General features: G+C 36.4%; 1 protein-coding gene across 1 annotated transcript in view; it reads left to right on the top strand.

Moving 5' to 3' along the window:
- COG5 (component of oligomeric golgi complex 5) overlaps window positions 1-18,087 on the top strand; it is a 185,938-nt gene that overhangs the window by 105,880 nt on the left and 61,971 nt on the right. Inside the window, exons 8-10 of the mRNA XM_021384587.1 lie at window positions 13,192-13,357; window positions 14,791-14,903; window positions 15,003-15,080. Coding sequence (XP_021240262.1) covers window positions 13,192-13,357; window positions 14,791-14,903; window positions 15,003-15,080 — 357 coding nt within the window. The remainder of the gene's footprint in view (window positions 1-13,191; window positions 13,358-14,790; window positions 14,904-15,002; window positions 15,081-18,087) is intronic.

The following is an 18,087-nucleotide window of genomic DNA, read 5'->3' as shown; positions in this document are numbered from 1 at the left end:
AGACATTTAGTATACCAGAAAACTAGGACTACTTTTTAATGTGTATCATTCAGAGTATGTGTATTCGGTTAGAGTAACTAAATTATTTATGTTTCTTGTAAAAGATAAAATATTCGTGATCTTTTTGTATTTTTTATTTTTGTCAGTCTGCATTGCTTTATCTGTTGATATATAAACAGAAAATACAGTTTTTAGCTGATGTGCTCAGCTGTCTTATTTTGTTTAGTCTTTGTGTGAACTTCTACAACTGTGTGCATGGTTTTAATGGATCAGTTCACTGAGAGAGAGTACTAAGCTGTAACATTTTGTCAGATGAGTTCTTTGTATTCGGGATAAATCAAAAATCATGGTTTTAGATCATGTACGTTACTCAAGTTTCAAGCAGAAGGAAAACATGTACAGAGTCTGAAAAACCTTTTCACAACTGCCAGAAATCCCCTGTGCCAAGTTTCATATTTACTGCACATTGTTTCCAGATGCACTTAGTAAAATGTTGTTGCTATTCCCTGGTATTCTGTGTTTTCTGTTTTTGATCTGAGAGACTTGTCTTTCCAGTAAAACTTTACCTGAGTTTGATTCAGATTAAATAAGTCCATTATCCGTGTTACCAGAACTCCTTTGAGTTGCTGTTACCCTTAGAGCATCTTTGCAATAGGGGTGAAGTATCAACGTTTTGGTTTTGCGATGGAAAGACTGAGATTTTTATAATGCTCTTAAGTCTTGCTGCACACGGTAAACATTACAGCAGTAAAAATGGGGAGGGAGAGAGAGAGGTCCTTGTGCAAAACCTGCCCCTTCTTTTATGTAGGCACATGTTTGTAGCTGTTAGAGAAATTGTTTTGCCATCATTCCCAAGCCAATACCTTTACTCAACTTAAGTACCTGAGCCTTTTAGGCATGAGTGGCTGCTTGTTTAACTTCACAGAAGGAAGGAAGGAGAGAAAGAATGGAAGGTGCTTGTGTTCAGTATTTCAGGCCTTGGAGCATGAAGGCGCTTGTGTTCAGTATTACAGGCCTTGGAACACATCTTCAGGGAGTGGGAGTGAAACCTGATGTCATTCCAACCCCTGAAAGGCTTTGAGCTGTTTCTCATTTTTAAAAAGTGCCTTGCCCTGCAGCTCCAGCATGTCTAGGGCGGTAGCATGCTGTTCTATGGCTTGTCCCTGTGGCACCTCTGTCATCTTTTACCAGCTTGTGAGGTCTTATCATTTACTTGTGCAAATCAGACAACTCATTTGTACTCATTTATTTGAATCTCCTTAATAAAGATGGTGTGGACCCAAGGTATGCAGGGCTTACGAGTCAAATGGGAGAACAGCCATAGCCTATGAAGGGCAGCGTGTCCTTGGTACCTGGGAAGCTGGAGTTCAGGTCAGTTGGGGGATGTAGGCCTCAGTGACTTGCTGACAGTCACTCCTGAGCAAGCTCCTGAGGCCAGATTCTAGTTAGTGGATTGTTTTTTTTTTTCCCCATAACTTGAAAAGAGATTGAAGCCGTTAAAAGAACTGCTGTTTCACTGAATTTTCATTAACTGCAGTGCTGTTACTTCTTACCAGAGAATTAATGTGGTTGAAACTGATAATAAAAATAAGTTTGCCTTCTCTCCAGTGACTTTAAACCTTCAGAGGGGTATGGGAGAGCGAACAGTGTCTTTCAACATTGCATCCTTTCTGCTGCTGTTCTGGCCGTAGTGCAGAGGCAGTTTATTTGAGCATTTTTTTTTTAATCTTCCTTTTCTGCTACTCTAAGTTATTTTTTAAAATAGAAATCGAGAAGGCAGAAGCAATGATTGCTGCAGGGAAGCACTATGGAAACCTGTCACGACAACAGTTTGAAATGAAAGAGAATCTTCAGCATTTAAAAACTAAAAGTATTTGTCAGATGCTCAAGAGGCAGAGTAGGAGAGGAAGGAAGTGTACAGGGATGTGTTGAGAAGAAAATACATGTTCTTGCTTTTCACTAGGGGAAAATACGTTACTGGGCTTGGCCTTGCATTTATGTATCCTGCAACGTATGTATGATCTGATTCCTAAAAATGCCCTATTACTGAATCTGTTCCAGTGCTGTGTTGGCAATATTGTCCTTTTTGGTTAATTACACACATCGCTATCAAATCTAACTTGTAAATGTTAGATGTAAATGTAAACATCTACTTTTTTTTTTTCCCAAGAAATCGTGGACAGACATTTCTCTTCTTTGAAAAAATTAATTATAAACTGAAAATAAGTGACTGATGATGTGTGCTGCAATATTTAAATAGGTATACCTTTAACACAGATCTCAGTTGTGGGTCATTGTCTTTATCTTCCAGATGGAAAATGTGAAGTAAATGTGGAAGTGGTATAAGATCCCAAGTCATGGGATGTTTGTTCCCTGTGCTTTTGCCAGAGAAAACACCAAATGCATTTGTTCTTATTAGTAAAAAATGCAGAAAATAAAAAAATGACACGAACGTGGTACTGCTAGTAATGCTGAGGTTGGTGGATTCACTTTCTTCTCCTGTTACATTCACAGCGCCTTCTAAAACTTGTTAATTGTTTCATCACTATGCTGATCCGTAACAGTGTAAAAATGCATATATGAATGTGATTCAAAAGATAATAGAAATAATAAATGTTTGGAGTATTAGTGATTAATCTCTGTAACAAATACAGTAACCTAAAGGAAATCTCAAAAATGTGCAGCGAGTGCAAATACCAAAGAATTTCATTTACCTCTAGTCATTTAAGTTCCTGGATGTGTTTTGTAACATTTCTTGGTCACGTTCATTCCTGGTAGAAGTATTGGAAAACAATATTTAATAAGTAGAGAATAGGTAAAGGAAAATTTTATATATATATATATATATATTTCTGTTATTGAAAGTATATATATATATTGAAAGTATATATTCTTAAAAGGATTGTTAAGGAAAAAAGAAAGACTTGTTAGTGGAGAAGTCATTGTAAACTAGCTGATTCATCTTTTACACTGTGCAAGTAGGCATTCTTGTAAAATTAGCAGAGGTTTTATTTTCACATTTTGATTTATTTTTTTACCGCTGGGTTATAAAGCCTTGGAAATAATAGACATAGTGATTATCTCTTTATGCTGTGAGATTCTGATTTTTCCGATTTTGATGGATCTGTGCATTTATTGAAATGTATATACTGAATTTAGAAACAGATTATGGGACTGTGTGGACTTTGCTTTCAGCTGTGATGTAGAAAGCTTTATATCACTTTGCCATTGTGCACTTGCCCTATGTAAAGGTAATTTAGGAAGCTTAATGTAATTGATGTCCAACTGTGGGGCAGTATTTTTAAAATTCTTCACTGCTCTTAGCTTGCATAAATGGTTAATCAAAATGGATTGACAGATTCTGTGTCTGGGTTTTTTTTTCTTCTTCTTTTTTTTTTCCTGTAGGTGTTTGTGACTCATAAATACAGAATTAGACTGAAAATCTGTGACTTGAAAATACTCCATTATCCAGTACTTCACTGTACTTTTCAGTGCAGCACAACAAATAGCCTGCACTTTCCGGTGTTTATTTGTAAGGATTTGTTATTCAGTGGCCATGCTAATCCCATCATTTTTGTTCCTGTTTTTATGACAGTGCAAGAAAGTGGTTTATAAATAGTTTCTATAAATGGATATTCCTGAAAATATATCTAATCTGTACAGTAGTTCTACCTAACTGTCTTTTATGGTAAAGTAATAGGTGAAAATTGAGAAGTCATTAATGTTTTATATCCCTTCATTCTGCTATGAATCATCACTTAGCTGTTTGCCAAAATCTTTATGTTCTGTTTAGTGACAACTTTATAAGAGAATCAGCTGGATGATTTTTAAATTCACTCATGGTCTTTTTTTTTTTTTTTTTTTTTCTGAAGGTTCATCTTGATTAATTTGCCCAATTGCCAACAAAATGTTAAAAATCTTCCATTGTTGATGACATTTTAAATACACGTTAACTTAGAGGTTGATAATGCTTTTCAAAGAGCATGGGTAGCTCTGCTGGTTTTACATATCTTTTGGAATTAGTAGCTATGCGTTGTGTGGGTTAGGAAAAAATTACCTTGCATTTTAGATCTTCCCATTGAGACTAGTTATTCTGAAACATGAAATGCTTAGTTTGGTTTCATACCAATTAGTAAATGTCATCTGTGATCACTAAAAAATTATTCCGCGTAGAGTATCAGTCATGAAAACACAGGAATGTTTAATAACATTGAGTTCAGCTTTCTTCTCAGACTGAAATGATTTTAAATTAGAGGCTGCTTCATAGTCTGGTGTGTTCTGGTTGTCCATCTGTTCAGGTGGTTTCTGTGGACTGGAAGCATGTCAACCGTTACATCTGGGTCAGCTCTGACCAGCTTGCTAAACTGAAACTGCACTAAGGCTAGCTAGTATATAGAAGTACAGGAAAGTATCTGATTCCAATGCTTTTTAGGATAATTAATGCAAATACGGTAATTGATTCAGCCATTTATATGCAGAGAGGCATAGGCCACTGCTATGAGCAGCTCAACTGTGAAAGGCTTTGTAAATAAAATATGCTCTAAGGGGAGGATGGAGGAGACTGAGGACAGTATGTGTCAGTATGGAAACTGGTAAGTAAGTTGAGAAGCTGAAGATAGCTGCTAAGAAAGATATGAATGGAAGGGACTGTTTTAAGAGCAAGACTACAGGAGAGGTGGAGGGTGAAATGGGAAATGGCTAAGGCAGAGCTGCAAAATGAGGAAGTGCTGTTCCAAATAAGAAAGGCAAGCTAATATAAGATCTCACTGAAAATAGTTGAGGTAAGGTTGGCATGAGAAACACAGAGGCTCTTCTTCGTCACAGACATTGCAATGCTTTAATTACAGGGGTCTAGTCCCTATAGAACAAATTTAATCACAATTGAAATAAAGTATTCTTCCTCCGGAGTCCCTGTCCATTCAAGTGTTTTATACCAGTTTGAATGAAGTGGTTTCTGTTTGGTTTAAATGCTCATAGGTAAACAGTGGGTATGAAATTCTGCTAGCAGAGACTGACCCTGGCTTTGGTTGGGTCATTGTGTAATCCATCCCAGTCTATTTAATTGGTGCTTTAGTGTATCTGTCTCCCTTCAAAACTAAGGCTACACTGAGGTTCTTTCTCTCCAGATAAGATAGTATGTTATTGTTAAATGCCTTTTCCAGACTGTAATTCTATTTGTGGTTTGTACTGTTGACTGTTGATTGTTAACAGGTTCAGGAGTAATGCAATTAGGTGATCCAAGAAGAACGTATGAGGCATTAATAAGCCACATCTGCATACAGCAGAGTGAAAAATCTGATCAAAAAGCCATGATACTCATCTAAACAAGATAATATAATTCATTTTGCCTTTTTTCTCAGGTTAAGAACCTGTTCTTTGTCTCAGTCTCCTCTGAAAAATGGGTGTTTCATTGTATTATCGATCTGCTGCTCAATACCATGTGAAATTCTGCATAATTGTACATTTGGATGTCTTCTTATGATAACAAAATATTTAAATTTTGGGGTTATTTTGAAGTGGCATACAGAACTGGAAAGTGTGTTGCATCAGAAAGCAACACAGAAAGATGTAAGACAAAAGTCTTACATCAAAGTGCTGCAGTTCCTGGGTGATGAATAATGTCCTCTGTGTGGATCGAGTCAGGCGCTTAATTATTTATTCATCTCCCCTTTCATCTCCCTTCTTTCCTGCTGCAAGTATTGTCCCCAATCAGTTAAACATGCAAATAATAAATGAAAATAATTTGAAATAAAATAACTTTCTAAAATTTGTCACATTAATGTATTTGAGGACACTTTAGACCTGTTGGCAATGTGTAACACTGATTTTAGAAATGAGAAGCTGTCACTTGTGTAGGTAATTATTATCTTGTTGCAAAGACTCATAGGGGAACAAGAAACCCCAGATGGGTTTTGGTAGGTATTTAAATCATTTAGAACATAGCATTTAAAGGATGTTTTGTCTGGAATTAGAGTTTTTTGTAAACATAAAACCAAACAAATTATAGCTCTCTGTAGTGCTCATTCCTGATCATAACTGCTAAGATGGAATTAGAACTAAAACCTAAGATTTCTGTGCTTGTAATGGCTTTGTTCAACCAGCTAGCAGAGTGAGCACATACATAATGATATTCTGGGGTGAGAGAAAACATCTGATCACAACCTGCCATCCAGAGATCAGAAGTACTAATGAGATTTTGTGTCCTTACACTTCTGTGCTTTAGTTATGGACTTGAGTCAGCAGGTGCAACTTGAAGCTGCATGGGGGGCAGGAGAAGTGCGACTCTCTAATCCTTGTCAGAAAGCAGTAACTGGGTTTTCTGTAGTGAAGTCTCATCTTCAGTTTAACTGGCCTACTGCTTCTTTAATGTACGGCTTTAGAGATTGGCCAAGTTGTGTAAGGTGCGAGCTGCATTTTAAGAAGTTTGATTTGGCCCAGATACCCCCATGCTCTTATAGACTGTTAGATTTAGTATTTTGTATAATTTCTATTCTGAATTTATACTCTTTCTAAACTCAGATATATTACTCTAGGGTAAATATTTTAATTGTAATGATCTACTTGCTCTAGCTGATCTGTCCTCAGAGGTGCCAGATACTTTCTCTCAAAGTGCTGTCATGTTGATAGCCTAAGGCATGGTAAACTTTGGAATAGTGCTTGATGTTTCATGAGATAATTCTTTACGACAGTTCCTGATGCCTTTCTGTTCCATTAGCTGCTAGCCATCTGTTGCTTTGATTACACTATTATTGAGAATAAGTGTTTTGGCAAGCTATTTAGCTGTGTTGAAAAATCTTGTTTCTTTGCTTTCTAGTATTTTATTGCTGCTATTTCTTTTTTTTTTCCTTTCTTTTCTCAGCCTTTGTTGTGCAGTGCTGCTTGTTATTTCTTTCTTGTTACTCTAAGAAACAAAAACCTGGCCTAGCTGAAGGAAACAGTGTGGTTTCTAGCTGTTTTCCTCTTGAAAGTAGAAGTCCTTCTACACCAGGAAGTTGTGTATTCCAAATGTGCTGACAGAAGGTAGATATTATAACCTAGCCATATTTAAATGTTTACCTTTGGGATTTTAGCCTCTTAAGGTTTAGAATAGGCTTTTTTTAGAGTCAACCAACTTGTTATGTCAGCATTGCCTTCGGTAGAAAAATATGATGTCTTAACTTCGTGCTTCCTTTGAGCACCGCAAAGGTCAAAACAAGAACTGGAAGATCATTAGAAAAAAGTCTGTATTTGACTTTCCATTGTCAATTTAACCTTTTAATGTATTGCTTAGATTTTAAAGATAAACAGAAAAAGACAGATGGGATGATAGTGATCAAAGAGATATGCTTTCCAAAGTCAGTTCATTTTTAGGAGTTGTGGTAATTTTTTTAAGGCTTGGATGTTTGGAAATGAAATAAAATACTGTTTTTAGAATACTGTAGAATTCATTGGCATTTAATTTCTACTTTTAGTTTTTTGTTATTTTTTTTCCTGCAGTTAAAATAGCAAAGTGGTACTGTGGAGCAAGAATTCCAAGAAGTCTCAGTAACAACAAGTCTTAGCTCTATTCAGTAGGTCATTTTGGATGGCCTTGGTTTTCTTCACTTCTTTTTGAGTTCCTTAAACTGTGTTGCAATTTCTGATTAACTTCTTACTTTTTTTTCCACACTTGGTGTCCATAAGAGCCTACTAAGATATACTTGTAATTGATAACTGCAAGTGCTTACAAAACCTTCCTCAATCACTTCACCTTCAAGTAGGAGTTCTTGTCATTTGGGGTTGAAACACCAGTGAAAAATTTGCTTGAAGGAGGCAGTGAGATGTACTGTAGTAAGAGGTGAGAGGGAGAAAATAGTGTAAATGAAAGAGCTGACCAGGGATTTTCAGTCTCATAAAGAAAGCTAGACCAACCAGTTGTTAACAAAATATGTGTGCTTGTATTTGCTACATATTTAAAACCATTGCAGAAGCTATGAAGGATGCTTTTTCAGGTTGTTGAAGTGACCTCATGCAGCTGTGCTGTGCTGGAAATTCCAAAACTGTCTCATAGAAACAAAATTAGCTGTGTGAAGTACATGAAGCAAAGTAACTAAAATAGTTTCCAATATAGTAAATCTACTATCAAATAAAATTATTCAATTCTATGTGCTAGTCAAAGTTACTTCCAAGTACCATTCTGGAAGCTGTTTTTTATTTTATTTTTATTTTATTTTTATTTTATTTTTATTTTATTTTTATTTTATTTTTATTTTATTTTTATTTTATTTTTATTTTATTTTTATNTTTTTATTTTATTTTTATTTTATTTTTATTTTATTTTTATTTTATTTTTATTTTATTTTTATTTTATTTTTATTTTATTTTTATTTTATTTTTATTTTATTTATACCAATAGAACTGCAATAACTTTTGCATTCCCAGTCAGTGAATGTTTGCTTGCAGGTTTGGTTGTTTCAGTTTGTGCTCTTTTCTTCTCTTAATGTATGTTTATGCCATTTATTTTTTTTGAGGGCTGGGGAATGTTGTGTCTTTGTTCAAAATACTACTCATGGTAGTTCCTGCTTGCCCTAGTGTCAGACCACTCTACTGAAGTGATACGTGGAATTCATGGACTTATCAGTAATTATAACTATTCCTTTAGCTAAGCAACCTATGTAATTCTTTTTGTATGTTGTTAAGCTGTCTGTGTAGGGGACATAGTAAAAGTTTTACCATAAAAGACGTAAGGCTATGATAGCACACTGAAATCACAGCTGTTCTGTAATATCTACATATATTTTTATATCTAGACTAAATGAGGGACTGGACAGAGCTTGACTTCCCTGTATATGGTGCTTCTGAACAGTTATGCTTAAGAGAGTTTCCTTGGAGGTCTATTCTGATTATGTGGTACTGGCACTTCTGAAATTTAACTACGAGACTGTTACTTACCTAACCCTAATTCTTCATGAAATCTTAGTAGTTGCGTTAGTTAACTTAGTTAGAGTTGTGTAAAGAAACAGATGCTGAGTTCCCTGGGTCTGTGCTGTCTGGAGAAGAATGGGACACATGGTGAATCCTATGCCCTGAGAAGACAGAGAGTTTGGAAGCTGTGTTTTAGGCACTTGAGCTAATTAATTTTGCCTGTCATCTAGTATTCTTATTTTCAGTTCAGCCTTATGGTAGGGATCTTCTTGTCCCCAGATTAGCTGGGTGTCATCACCGCACTTCTTTGTGAGGAGCAGGCTTGCTCATCCAAGCTGCTTTTCTAGTAATGAAAAAGAAAATTGCTTTTTATTTAGCCATGCTTTCAGAAAATTGTTCAGATAATGCTAGTGGCAGTGACAAGATAAAAACCTATGATGGTGGACATTATAAAATAGACAATTGTGGTGTTGACAGGAAAAAAAAAAAGACTTGGTTTCATCATACGAGATATTCATGAATTAGAAATTGGGTAGGTATTTCATAGAATCATAGAATCATAGAATTAGCTAGGTTGGAAAAGACCTACAAGATCACCTAGTCCAACCATCCTCCTACCACCAACAACCCCACTAAACCATGTCTCTCAACGCTATATCTAAATGTTTCTTGAACACCTCCAGGGACGGTGACTCAATCACCTCCCTGGGCAGCCCGTTCCAGCGCCTGACCACTCTTTCAGAAAAGTAATATTTCCTAATGTCCAGCCTAAATCTCCCCTGGTGCAACTTGAAGCCATTCCCCCTCGTCCTGTCACTAGTTATAAGAGAGAAGAGGCTGACTCCCAGCTCACTACAACCTCCCTTCAGGTAGTTATAGAGAGCGATGAGGTCTCCCCTGAGCCTCCTCTTCTCCAGACTGAAGATTTATTTGTGTTAAGTCTGTAATGACTTTTTTTCTATCTAGTCTTCACAGGGTTATGATCTCTCTGGGAAAGGAAGTAACCAAATAGGGTCCTGCTTTGCAGAATGACTCTAGATGTTGTCTTGGACCAGGCAGGATCTTGAGGTTATTGTGTCTAGTTGGCTTCTCCTGAAAACGACCGCATGATAAGATTGTGAAGGAAAAATAAACATTCATATTAAATGACTACAGAAGTATTCCATGTCACTTCTTTTCTGCCTGCCTATGATGTTCTACAGGACCAAGTGGGATGGAATAAAATTGATCGAAAATGATTCTACTAAAATTAACAGTTTTGAGTGATTGAGAAAAGGAGCATTTGGTACGACGGCACCATCTCTTTGCGTTCCTGCTGGTAATGGGTATCCTTACATTTGAGAAAAGCTATGACAATCTTTTGATTCTCAAAAATGTTTAGCTTTAAGCTTTCTCAAATAGAGGAAAAATATTAGAGGCAATTTCTTATGAAGAAAGTCTGTTGGTAGTGGCAAGTTCTGCAATACTGATTGTCTAATTTTTTTTTTCAGTATGTATTAATGGTAAACAGTCTAATTTTAAGGTGTGTATACAGTCTTGAAGTGTAACTGTTTTCTTCTTGCTTTCCAATGTTTTATTTCTACACAATACAATTGTTCCCAAGAGGTGCTCTTTTTTTTTTTTAAACATATTGTCTAAACTAAGAAACTAGCTGTGCATAGCAAATGCAATTCTCTTGAGGCTGGTGCTGAACCAACAATGGACTTCATATTGCCTGTCTTGGGCAAATGAAACACAGACTTTTTTGTGGTAAGAAAAACGTTGTATATGTTCCTAGTGTATTATCAGGGTTTTAATATATCTCTAATCCCTGTTATACAGGATGAATACATGAACTAGAACCCCTCTGCCAGCAGCCATTCCACAATTTGAAGGAAGAAGAAGTAGGGCATCTGCATAACCTTTTTTTCCATTTGCTGCTGAATTTCAAAGATACTTTAAGTGCATAGCAGGTTTACATGAGTGTGTTTGGATTATTCCCTATTCCTAACTTCAGAATGAATTGTTTAACATCCTTTGTCTAAAACCAGGTCTTTTAAAACAGAGCCTAGGGCTCTGTGAGAACACATTTTTATTTCTTTCTTGACCAGTAGCAGAGTTAGTTTCCTAACCTGTAGGGGCACTGAGGGTCACAGGATTTTTTTATGTATTGCCTATTTATCAGGAATGTATCTGACCATAGGTTATTTGAAGCTGGATAGACAGTGCTGTGTTTGCCTTTTGATGCTATTCTGTTTTTTCTCAGTTAATGTATGAGCATTTACTGATGTCTGACTGTTAGTGTTGCATTAAGATGGTATTGATTTTTCTTTAACGATTTTGTCTGGATTTAAAATTTTTTAGATAGTCTGCAGAAATCAGAACAATTTCAGACTTATAAATGGGATGTGTCTTTTCTTACTTTCCTTCCTTTCAGTTTCATTTTTTTTTCTTTCCATTCTATTTCCCTTTCACTTCCCATTTGTATTTTCTTTCTCTTGTTCATTCTATCCCCAAATTCCCTCCTTGCATTATACTATTCTTCATTTTCCGACATCTCATTAATCTTCCAGTCTTTATGGCTTACTTATCCACCTCCACAAGCACACCCACAGGATGCTTAGAAATTTTACAGCGTACCCAGTTGTCAGAAAACTAAACCTACAAGTCCCAGACCCATAATACTATGCTGGGAATGCTTGTTAACGCCCACACTGATTGGAAAAAGAAACCGGTACAGTTAATGTAAGGTCTGCAGACCATACTGCATGCCTAATATTATATTGCTTTTCTCTGAAGATGGGAACTCCTCATCGGAATTGAGCAAGGAGATGGGATCTACCTTGTTTGCTTTAACTTTGATTCTGATCTTCATAGTTACACAGAAAACCTAAAAAGAGTACCGTGAACATGGATGTATAGCACTGTCACCTATGAAGCCATAGATTTGGGAAAAATAAACTGTTCGTTATTAATTAGGAAACTTGTTGCAGTAAGTGGATGAACCAGCAAATCCTCAATCCAACAGCCGTATCATAGCTTTACTTTTGTGGCATCAGTGCAAGGTCCCCACACTTGGGGGTTAGATGAGCACATCCACTTTCTTTCACTCGAGAGTGTCTGACTGAAGAAAACTGTCACCTGGGGAAGGTGAAGCAAAGTTGCGTGGGTCTTGCAGTAGAGACTCCTTTAATACTAAGTCAGCAGCTGCTATTGCTGCTGCTAGAAGCAAGAGCAGTGCAATGGCATGGGACCTCAGTGCTAGAGGAAAGTCAGCGTGGGGTTTCTGGAGGGATGTGCCTGTGGTCTCAGATGCTTGCATCCAGTCTGGGTGCTAGGATTTCTGCCAGACCATGTTCTTCTCTGCTGGCAGCGGTCACTAAGAAAAGTGACAAAAGGTTGCATCTCTGATGTATGGATGATCAGCTGATCACCCCCTCCACTAATTGCCTATGAATGCTAAAGAAAAAAGCAGTAATCAATGTCTGGATGACAGTGCTTTGTTCCCAAAGGCAACAATTTGAGGTTTTTCTATTGCTGAATAACACCTGTGCCAATGTGTAGTGTTGCTCAGTGGAACTTAATCTTAATAAAAGGTTTCTTTAACAATGGACCTGAAAAGTTTTTGGATAATTTTTTACTCTCTTGTATTTTGGGAAAGCTCACAATACATACTTTTTTTTTCTTTTTTTCTTTTTATCAGGCTTTGGAAATAATCACTGTGTTACTTTGTATTCTTAATTCTGCTATGAGGAATATAGGATGTGACATTTAGTATCAGCACTAGAAGTAAAAATGTAGAAATACAAACTTTAATTCTGCGTCAATCAGCAGTAGGGTCTTGGCCTGCTTGCCTCTGCTGGCCCTCAGTTTTTTTTTTTCTTTAAGTCTGTATGAGATTTAATCAACTGTGTGGCACTTAAATGACAGTACTGTAACAAATATTATATGTTAAAACAATATTACTAGTTACACCATAGGTGATTATAGCTGTACTGTAACTAACCTAGGAATTATTGAATCAATCACTGGTAACCCACCTCAGGAAGTATTTCCAGCTATGCTTCCAGTTCCCTTTTTTATGTTCTTTTTCAGAGGATACTGCCAAAGGAAGCAAAGCTAAGCATTGCTAAGCAGTCAAAGGAAATCATCCCTCTCCTTTACCCTCTAATCTGTTATGCGTACAGTTTATTTAATGTTAAATGAAATGGATTAGCAATCTGAACTTTAAGATGTACTTATCCTGTAAAATGATTCCTAGATCATGGGTAAAGAAATCCATATTGCAGTTAAAGGTATTTGACGTTTTAAAAAATCTTCTTTCTCTAGAGTCCTACTCAAGTGGGGACTGCTCTTCAGGTTTTTTATAACCTTGGAACTCTAAAGGATACCATTGCTAATGTCGTGGATGGATACTGCACAGTCCTGGAGGAGAACATAAAAAATGCTTTGGATATCAAAGTACTGACCCAACCATCTCAAACTGTTACAAGAGGTATATTTGTTTTACACAGAGCTGTACCTGATTTTTTTTAACAGAAATAGATAATTTATCAAACAGAAGAAACTCACATCCAAACGTGTCATAGGAATGTTTCCCTCCTTGCTTTAACTAGTAGGTATGTCTCAGAAATCATCTAATACAAAACTCAGATTGAGTCTGTTTATTGTAATTGTGCTCAGAAGTTTTCCTTTATTTTTAACTCCTCATTTTCCTCACTTGCCCAGGAAATTGTCCTCATTAGTTTACAACTTTGCAGCATTTTCTTAGGAGTTTGTCATGGAAAGATGAATCCAAATTCTACATTCTTTGTGTTGGTGGAAGTATGGGTAGAGATTGTTTGCAAGGAGTGGAACAAACATGAAACTACACTGTGATGCTTTTGTCAGATGGAGTTCCTTTCAAAGCACTATTTTTAACATGAGAGAAGGTTGTACAGTTCCCACACGTAGTTCTCACGTATTAGCTCAGATACCAAAGAATACTGAGGAGATGTGGAAGGACAAATTTGAACATTGGCACTGAATCACAAAATCATGTAATAGATGAGGTTGGTAGGGACCTCTGGGTCCAAATCCTTCAGCCCCCTGCTAAAGCAGGGACATGCAGGGCTGGACCCAGTATTGATCCCTGGGGTACTCTGCTCATAACTGGACTCCAAATAGACTTGCTCCACTTACTACTATCCTTTCAGCCTGTTCATTCAGCAAGTTTTTGATCCACCTCACTGTCTACTCATCCAATCTATACTTCAGCAGGTTGTCTATCAAGATCTCATGGGAAACAATGTCAAAAGTCTTACTCAAGTCTAGATAGACAATATCCACTGCTCCCTTTTTATTCCTCAGGTTTATGATTTCAGGTTGGTCAGGCATGACTTACTCCTGGTGAAGCCATGCTAACTACTCCCGATGATTTTCTTGTCTTTGATGTGCTTGGAAACGATCACTAGGATTAGCTGTGGTGAAAATTTAACACTTTTTTAAAACTTGCAGCGATTTTGTGGTCTGAAAATATGATCACTAGCATAACAAAGAAATATAGCCCCCTCAAGGAGAGTGATGGTATAGAAGTCGCATGCTCTTCATATCACTTCTTCCAGTTCACCTGTACATTTAAGTCCTGAGCTGAGATGGTTATATCTTGCTATTACATGCTGCAGCATGCTCATTGGCACTACCTTGGTGTTTCTGTGGAGATATGAATCAGTAAAACAGATAATAGTGATTAACGTTGAGTTATCCTTGCTGAACTTCAGAATTTAATTGATTTAGAAGTTGAAACAGCTGAAGCCATTCACAAAGCTTTGTTTCAAAGCTAGTTTAGGCTCCTCTGTTCTTTTTTTAAACAACATTTCTGATGTCAGTCTATGTATTTTACATTTCACATGTGAAATATGCTATTATGTGTTTTTAAAACGTATGTAGGTGGCCCTGGTAGAGCTGCTATGCCAACACCGGGGAACACAGCAGCTTTTCGGGCAGCTCTCTGGACAAACATGGAGAAACTCATGGATCAGATCTGTGCTGCTTGTGGACAGGTACTCAGCAGCTAATCCCTGATTATTTGTGAGGGAATTTCGTATATAAGATATTTGAATATATCAAATGTCACTTTTCCTCTCAATTATTTCTTACAGGTGCAGCACTTGCAGAAACTATTGACAAAGAAAAGAGATCCTATTTCACATGTCTGTTTCATTGAAGAAATAGTTAAGGTAAAGTTTTAATTTCAGTGAGTATGTTTTAGTAATTCTGTTAAGGAAATTGCCACGAGGGAATGCTTTTGTTTGAAATTTTAGAGCTTGATAACAATTCTGAAATTATATTCATGGGAAAGCAGTGGAAGTCAAACTAACGCTGCAAGCTTTATTTATGGTCTTTGGATTACATCTGTAGGGTAGAAACATGTTATTTTTATAATAATTTCTTTTGTTTTCTTTAAAGGGGGTTGGTAAGGTACCACTGTCAGTTTTTATTACTAATCATTAATGTCATTCCATAAAATACCATGTGATTTGGGCAATTAATTAAGTCTGTTAGTTTAGCATAGGAAAATGTGTCTTCATCTAACACTTTCAGCCATCTGTTTCTCTACTTCTTGGCAATATTTTCCTTGAAAAATAATCATGGCTGTTCTTTTGGATACCTATTCCTTTCCATTCAATTTCATTGTTTTCTATTCGTATTTGGGATAATTTGATTAATGGTTTCCTTCAGTGTTAGGAACAGTAGCTGAAGCTTATGAAGCTCTTTCATCTACCTTGATAGATGAGAAGAAACAAAAACAAAAGATGTGTTTACACAGACATCTCTTTTTCCATGTATATGTCTGGATTTTTAATTTACATGAATTTAATTTTTGAAATACAGTGGGGAAGCTGTTCAGATGCAAATGTGATCTTCTCAACAGTAAAAGCAAACAATGGAGGTTAAGGACAGTGTACAAGTTGATCTGTCAATTAAACCCAGCTCCAAAAGATGCTGCATAGAACATTACCTTTCTGTGGGGCAATTTAAAATTCTTTCTGTGTTGGAAAGAAAAAAAAACACCAAAACAACAACAACAAAAAAACAACAAACACAAAGCAAATGAACCCAACAACAACAACATAACCCACAACTCAAAAAGCTTAGAAAGTTTTAGCATTTTTTGTTGTTGTTAGAATGTTTTATTTGGCAAAAATAGCTATTACTGCATGGATGGATCCCTTCAGTAGATCAGCTTTTTTTAAAGAGAAGCTTAAAAACCTAGAGACAGAAGGAGGAACTCTGGAAGATTCTGGAAAAACTGGCGTGGAAAGGGAGCTGAGATAAATGAACTTGCAGTGCTCATGATTGTCTCCCATCCTGACCCTGTGCCTTCTCGGTTTCGTTCTCTTCTTCAGTAGAATAGCATTTGAAAAGAGGATAGGAGGTTTTCCAGTTGTTGAGGATAGTAATAAAGGGAAGCCAAAGAAAATCTTATATCGTTCTGGAGAAAAATGAAACATGCAAAATGAATTTCAATAGAGGCTAGATGCAGAATGAAGAAAAGCTCATTAGAAAATAAAAGGCATTAGGGTTGTCGTATGCTAGGCCTGTTCCACGTTACCTTTGGTAACCCTTCCTTCCCACAGACTTTGTATCACAGGATTACATCTAAGTGACAAATTTTATTTCCCAAATGAAATCCATCTATTTGTTTACCCACAGTTGCCTCACTTCCAGTGAGTTTACTCTTCAACAGCTATTTTGGTGATGGTTGTCATTCTCTGTGAGCCACAGCTAAGGAGCACTGGTATATCCTTGTCTAGGTCTACTAAAACTCTCTTAGCATGATACAGTACTACTGAAAAGGTATGGCACCAGCCTATAGATGGGTGAAGTCACGCCATACAGTACAGCTGTTTTTTAGACAAAATGAGATGAATACAAGATGCTGCTGAAATTCCAGAAAGTATGTCCAGATAGCCACATGGGAGAGTGTGGGTTGTTGTGTACATTGAAAATAGATATAAATAAGAAATTGGTAATTTGCCATTTACTAATGAAGATTCCATCTATTATTAATCCAAACTGAAAAAATATGCTTTCCACAGCAAATGTTTTGGAAAGGCAGAAAAGTTGGATTTTCTTTATCATATTCAATTTCATTAATAAATGTAGCAAATGAACAAAACACACTAAAGGTACTAACATTAAATTCATTCTCTAGGGCAGCATGCCCACACCAGAAGATAGAAAAAAATCATCCACTCTGCAGTCTGTGCGCTAATTACTGTTACTGATGTCAACATTATGATTATAGTCATCTTCTGCAGCAGCTGCAGTACCACTTTGCCTGTCCATCTGCTTCCTTGTTTTGATTATTGCAGTGTTAAGTATCGTCCTAGGAAGCGTAAGAGGAGGAGACCCAGCTTTTTGAAAGCACAAGTCCTTTAATAGTGAGGAAGCAACTTGCTTTTTTTTTTTTAAAATCATTCTCTTTTTTTCTGTTAGGAATTTTTTTTTTGTCTTCACAGCTTGTATTTTCCTAATTTTGTGTTATGATCTCAGAAATATGCTTTCTGGCCTTCTAATTACCTGTTACCATGCTATACTTAGTAGTGTTGCAGCCTGTTATAACCAAGTATCCAAACAATAGTTCGAAAAACACAAATTAATTAAAGGATTCACAAAATCAACAGAAAACAAAACAAACAAAAAAAATCAACATCAAACCAAAAAAAAAAACCGAACAACCCATCAATAAAACTAAAAAATCTGACAGATAGAGAAACTGAGGCATAGAGCTTCATAAATTTATAAATACTGCTGGTCAGCAGCAAGACAGTGACAGCACCTCCATCTTTTCCACGTTATGGTTTCTCTTTTTAGTAACAGAATTCAATTTCAAATTTTTTCACCATTAAATGTGGTCAAGAGTGAAGTGACATACCCAGACTTACATGAGTACCATGAAAGAATCTGCAGATGGAATTTGCATCTTTGTTTGCTCCAATCCTGCCCTTTCCACAGCTGGATTCTCACATTTGTCCTCTGTCACAATATGAAAGGAATTCACATCTCCTTTGAAAAGGAGTCATGCCCTCATAGTACATTGTTCCATTTCATACTAGTAATGAAATATAGACTCGTTTTTGATCTGTAAATACTGAAACTGTAATATGCATTTCCAAAAAAAAAAAAAAAAAAGACCTGGAGATATTTAAATGAGAAATACATTTAAGACTGAATTGATAT

This window comes from Numida meleagris, chromosome 1 (genome assembly GCF_002078875.1).
Source record: "Numida meleagris isolate 19003 breed g44 Domestic line chromosome 1, NumMel1.0, whole genome shotgun sequence".
Taxonomy (NCBI): domain Eukaryota; kingdom Metazoa; phylum Chordata; class Aves; order Galliformes; family Numididae; genus Numida; species Numida meleagris.
The sequence above is the reverse complement of the archived record's forward strand: the minus strand, read 5'-3'. Positions and strand labels throughout refer to the sequence as shown.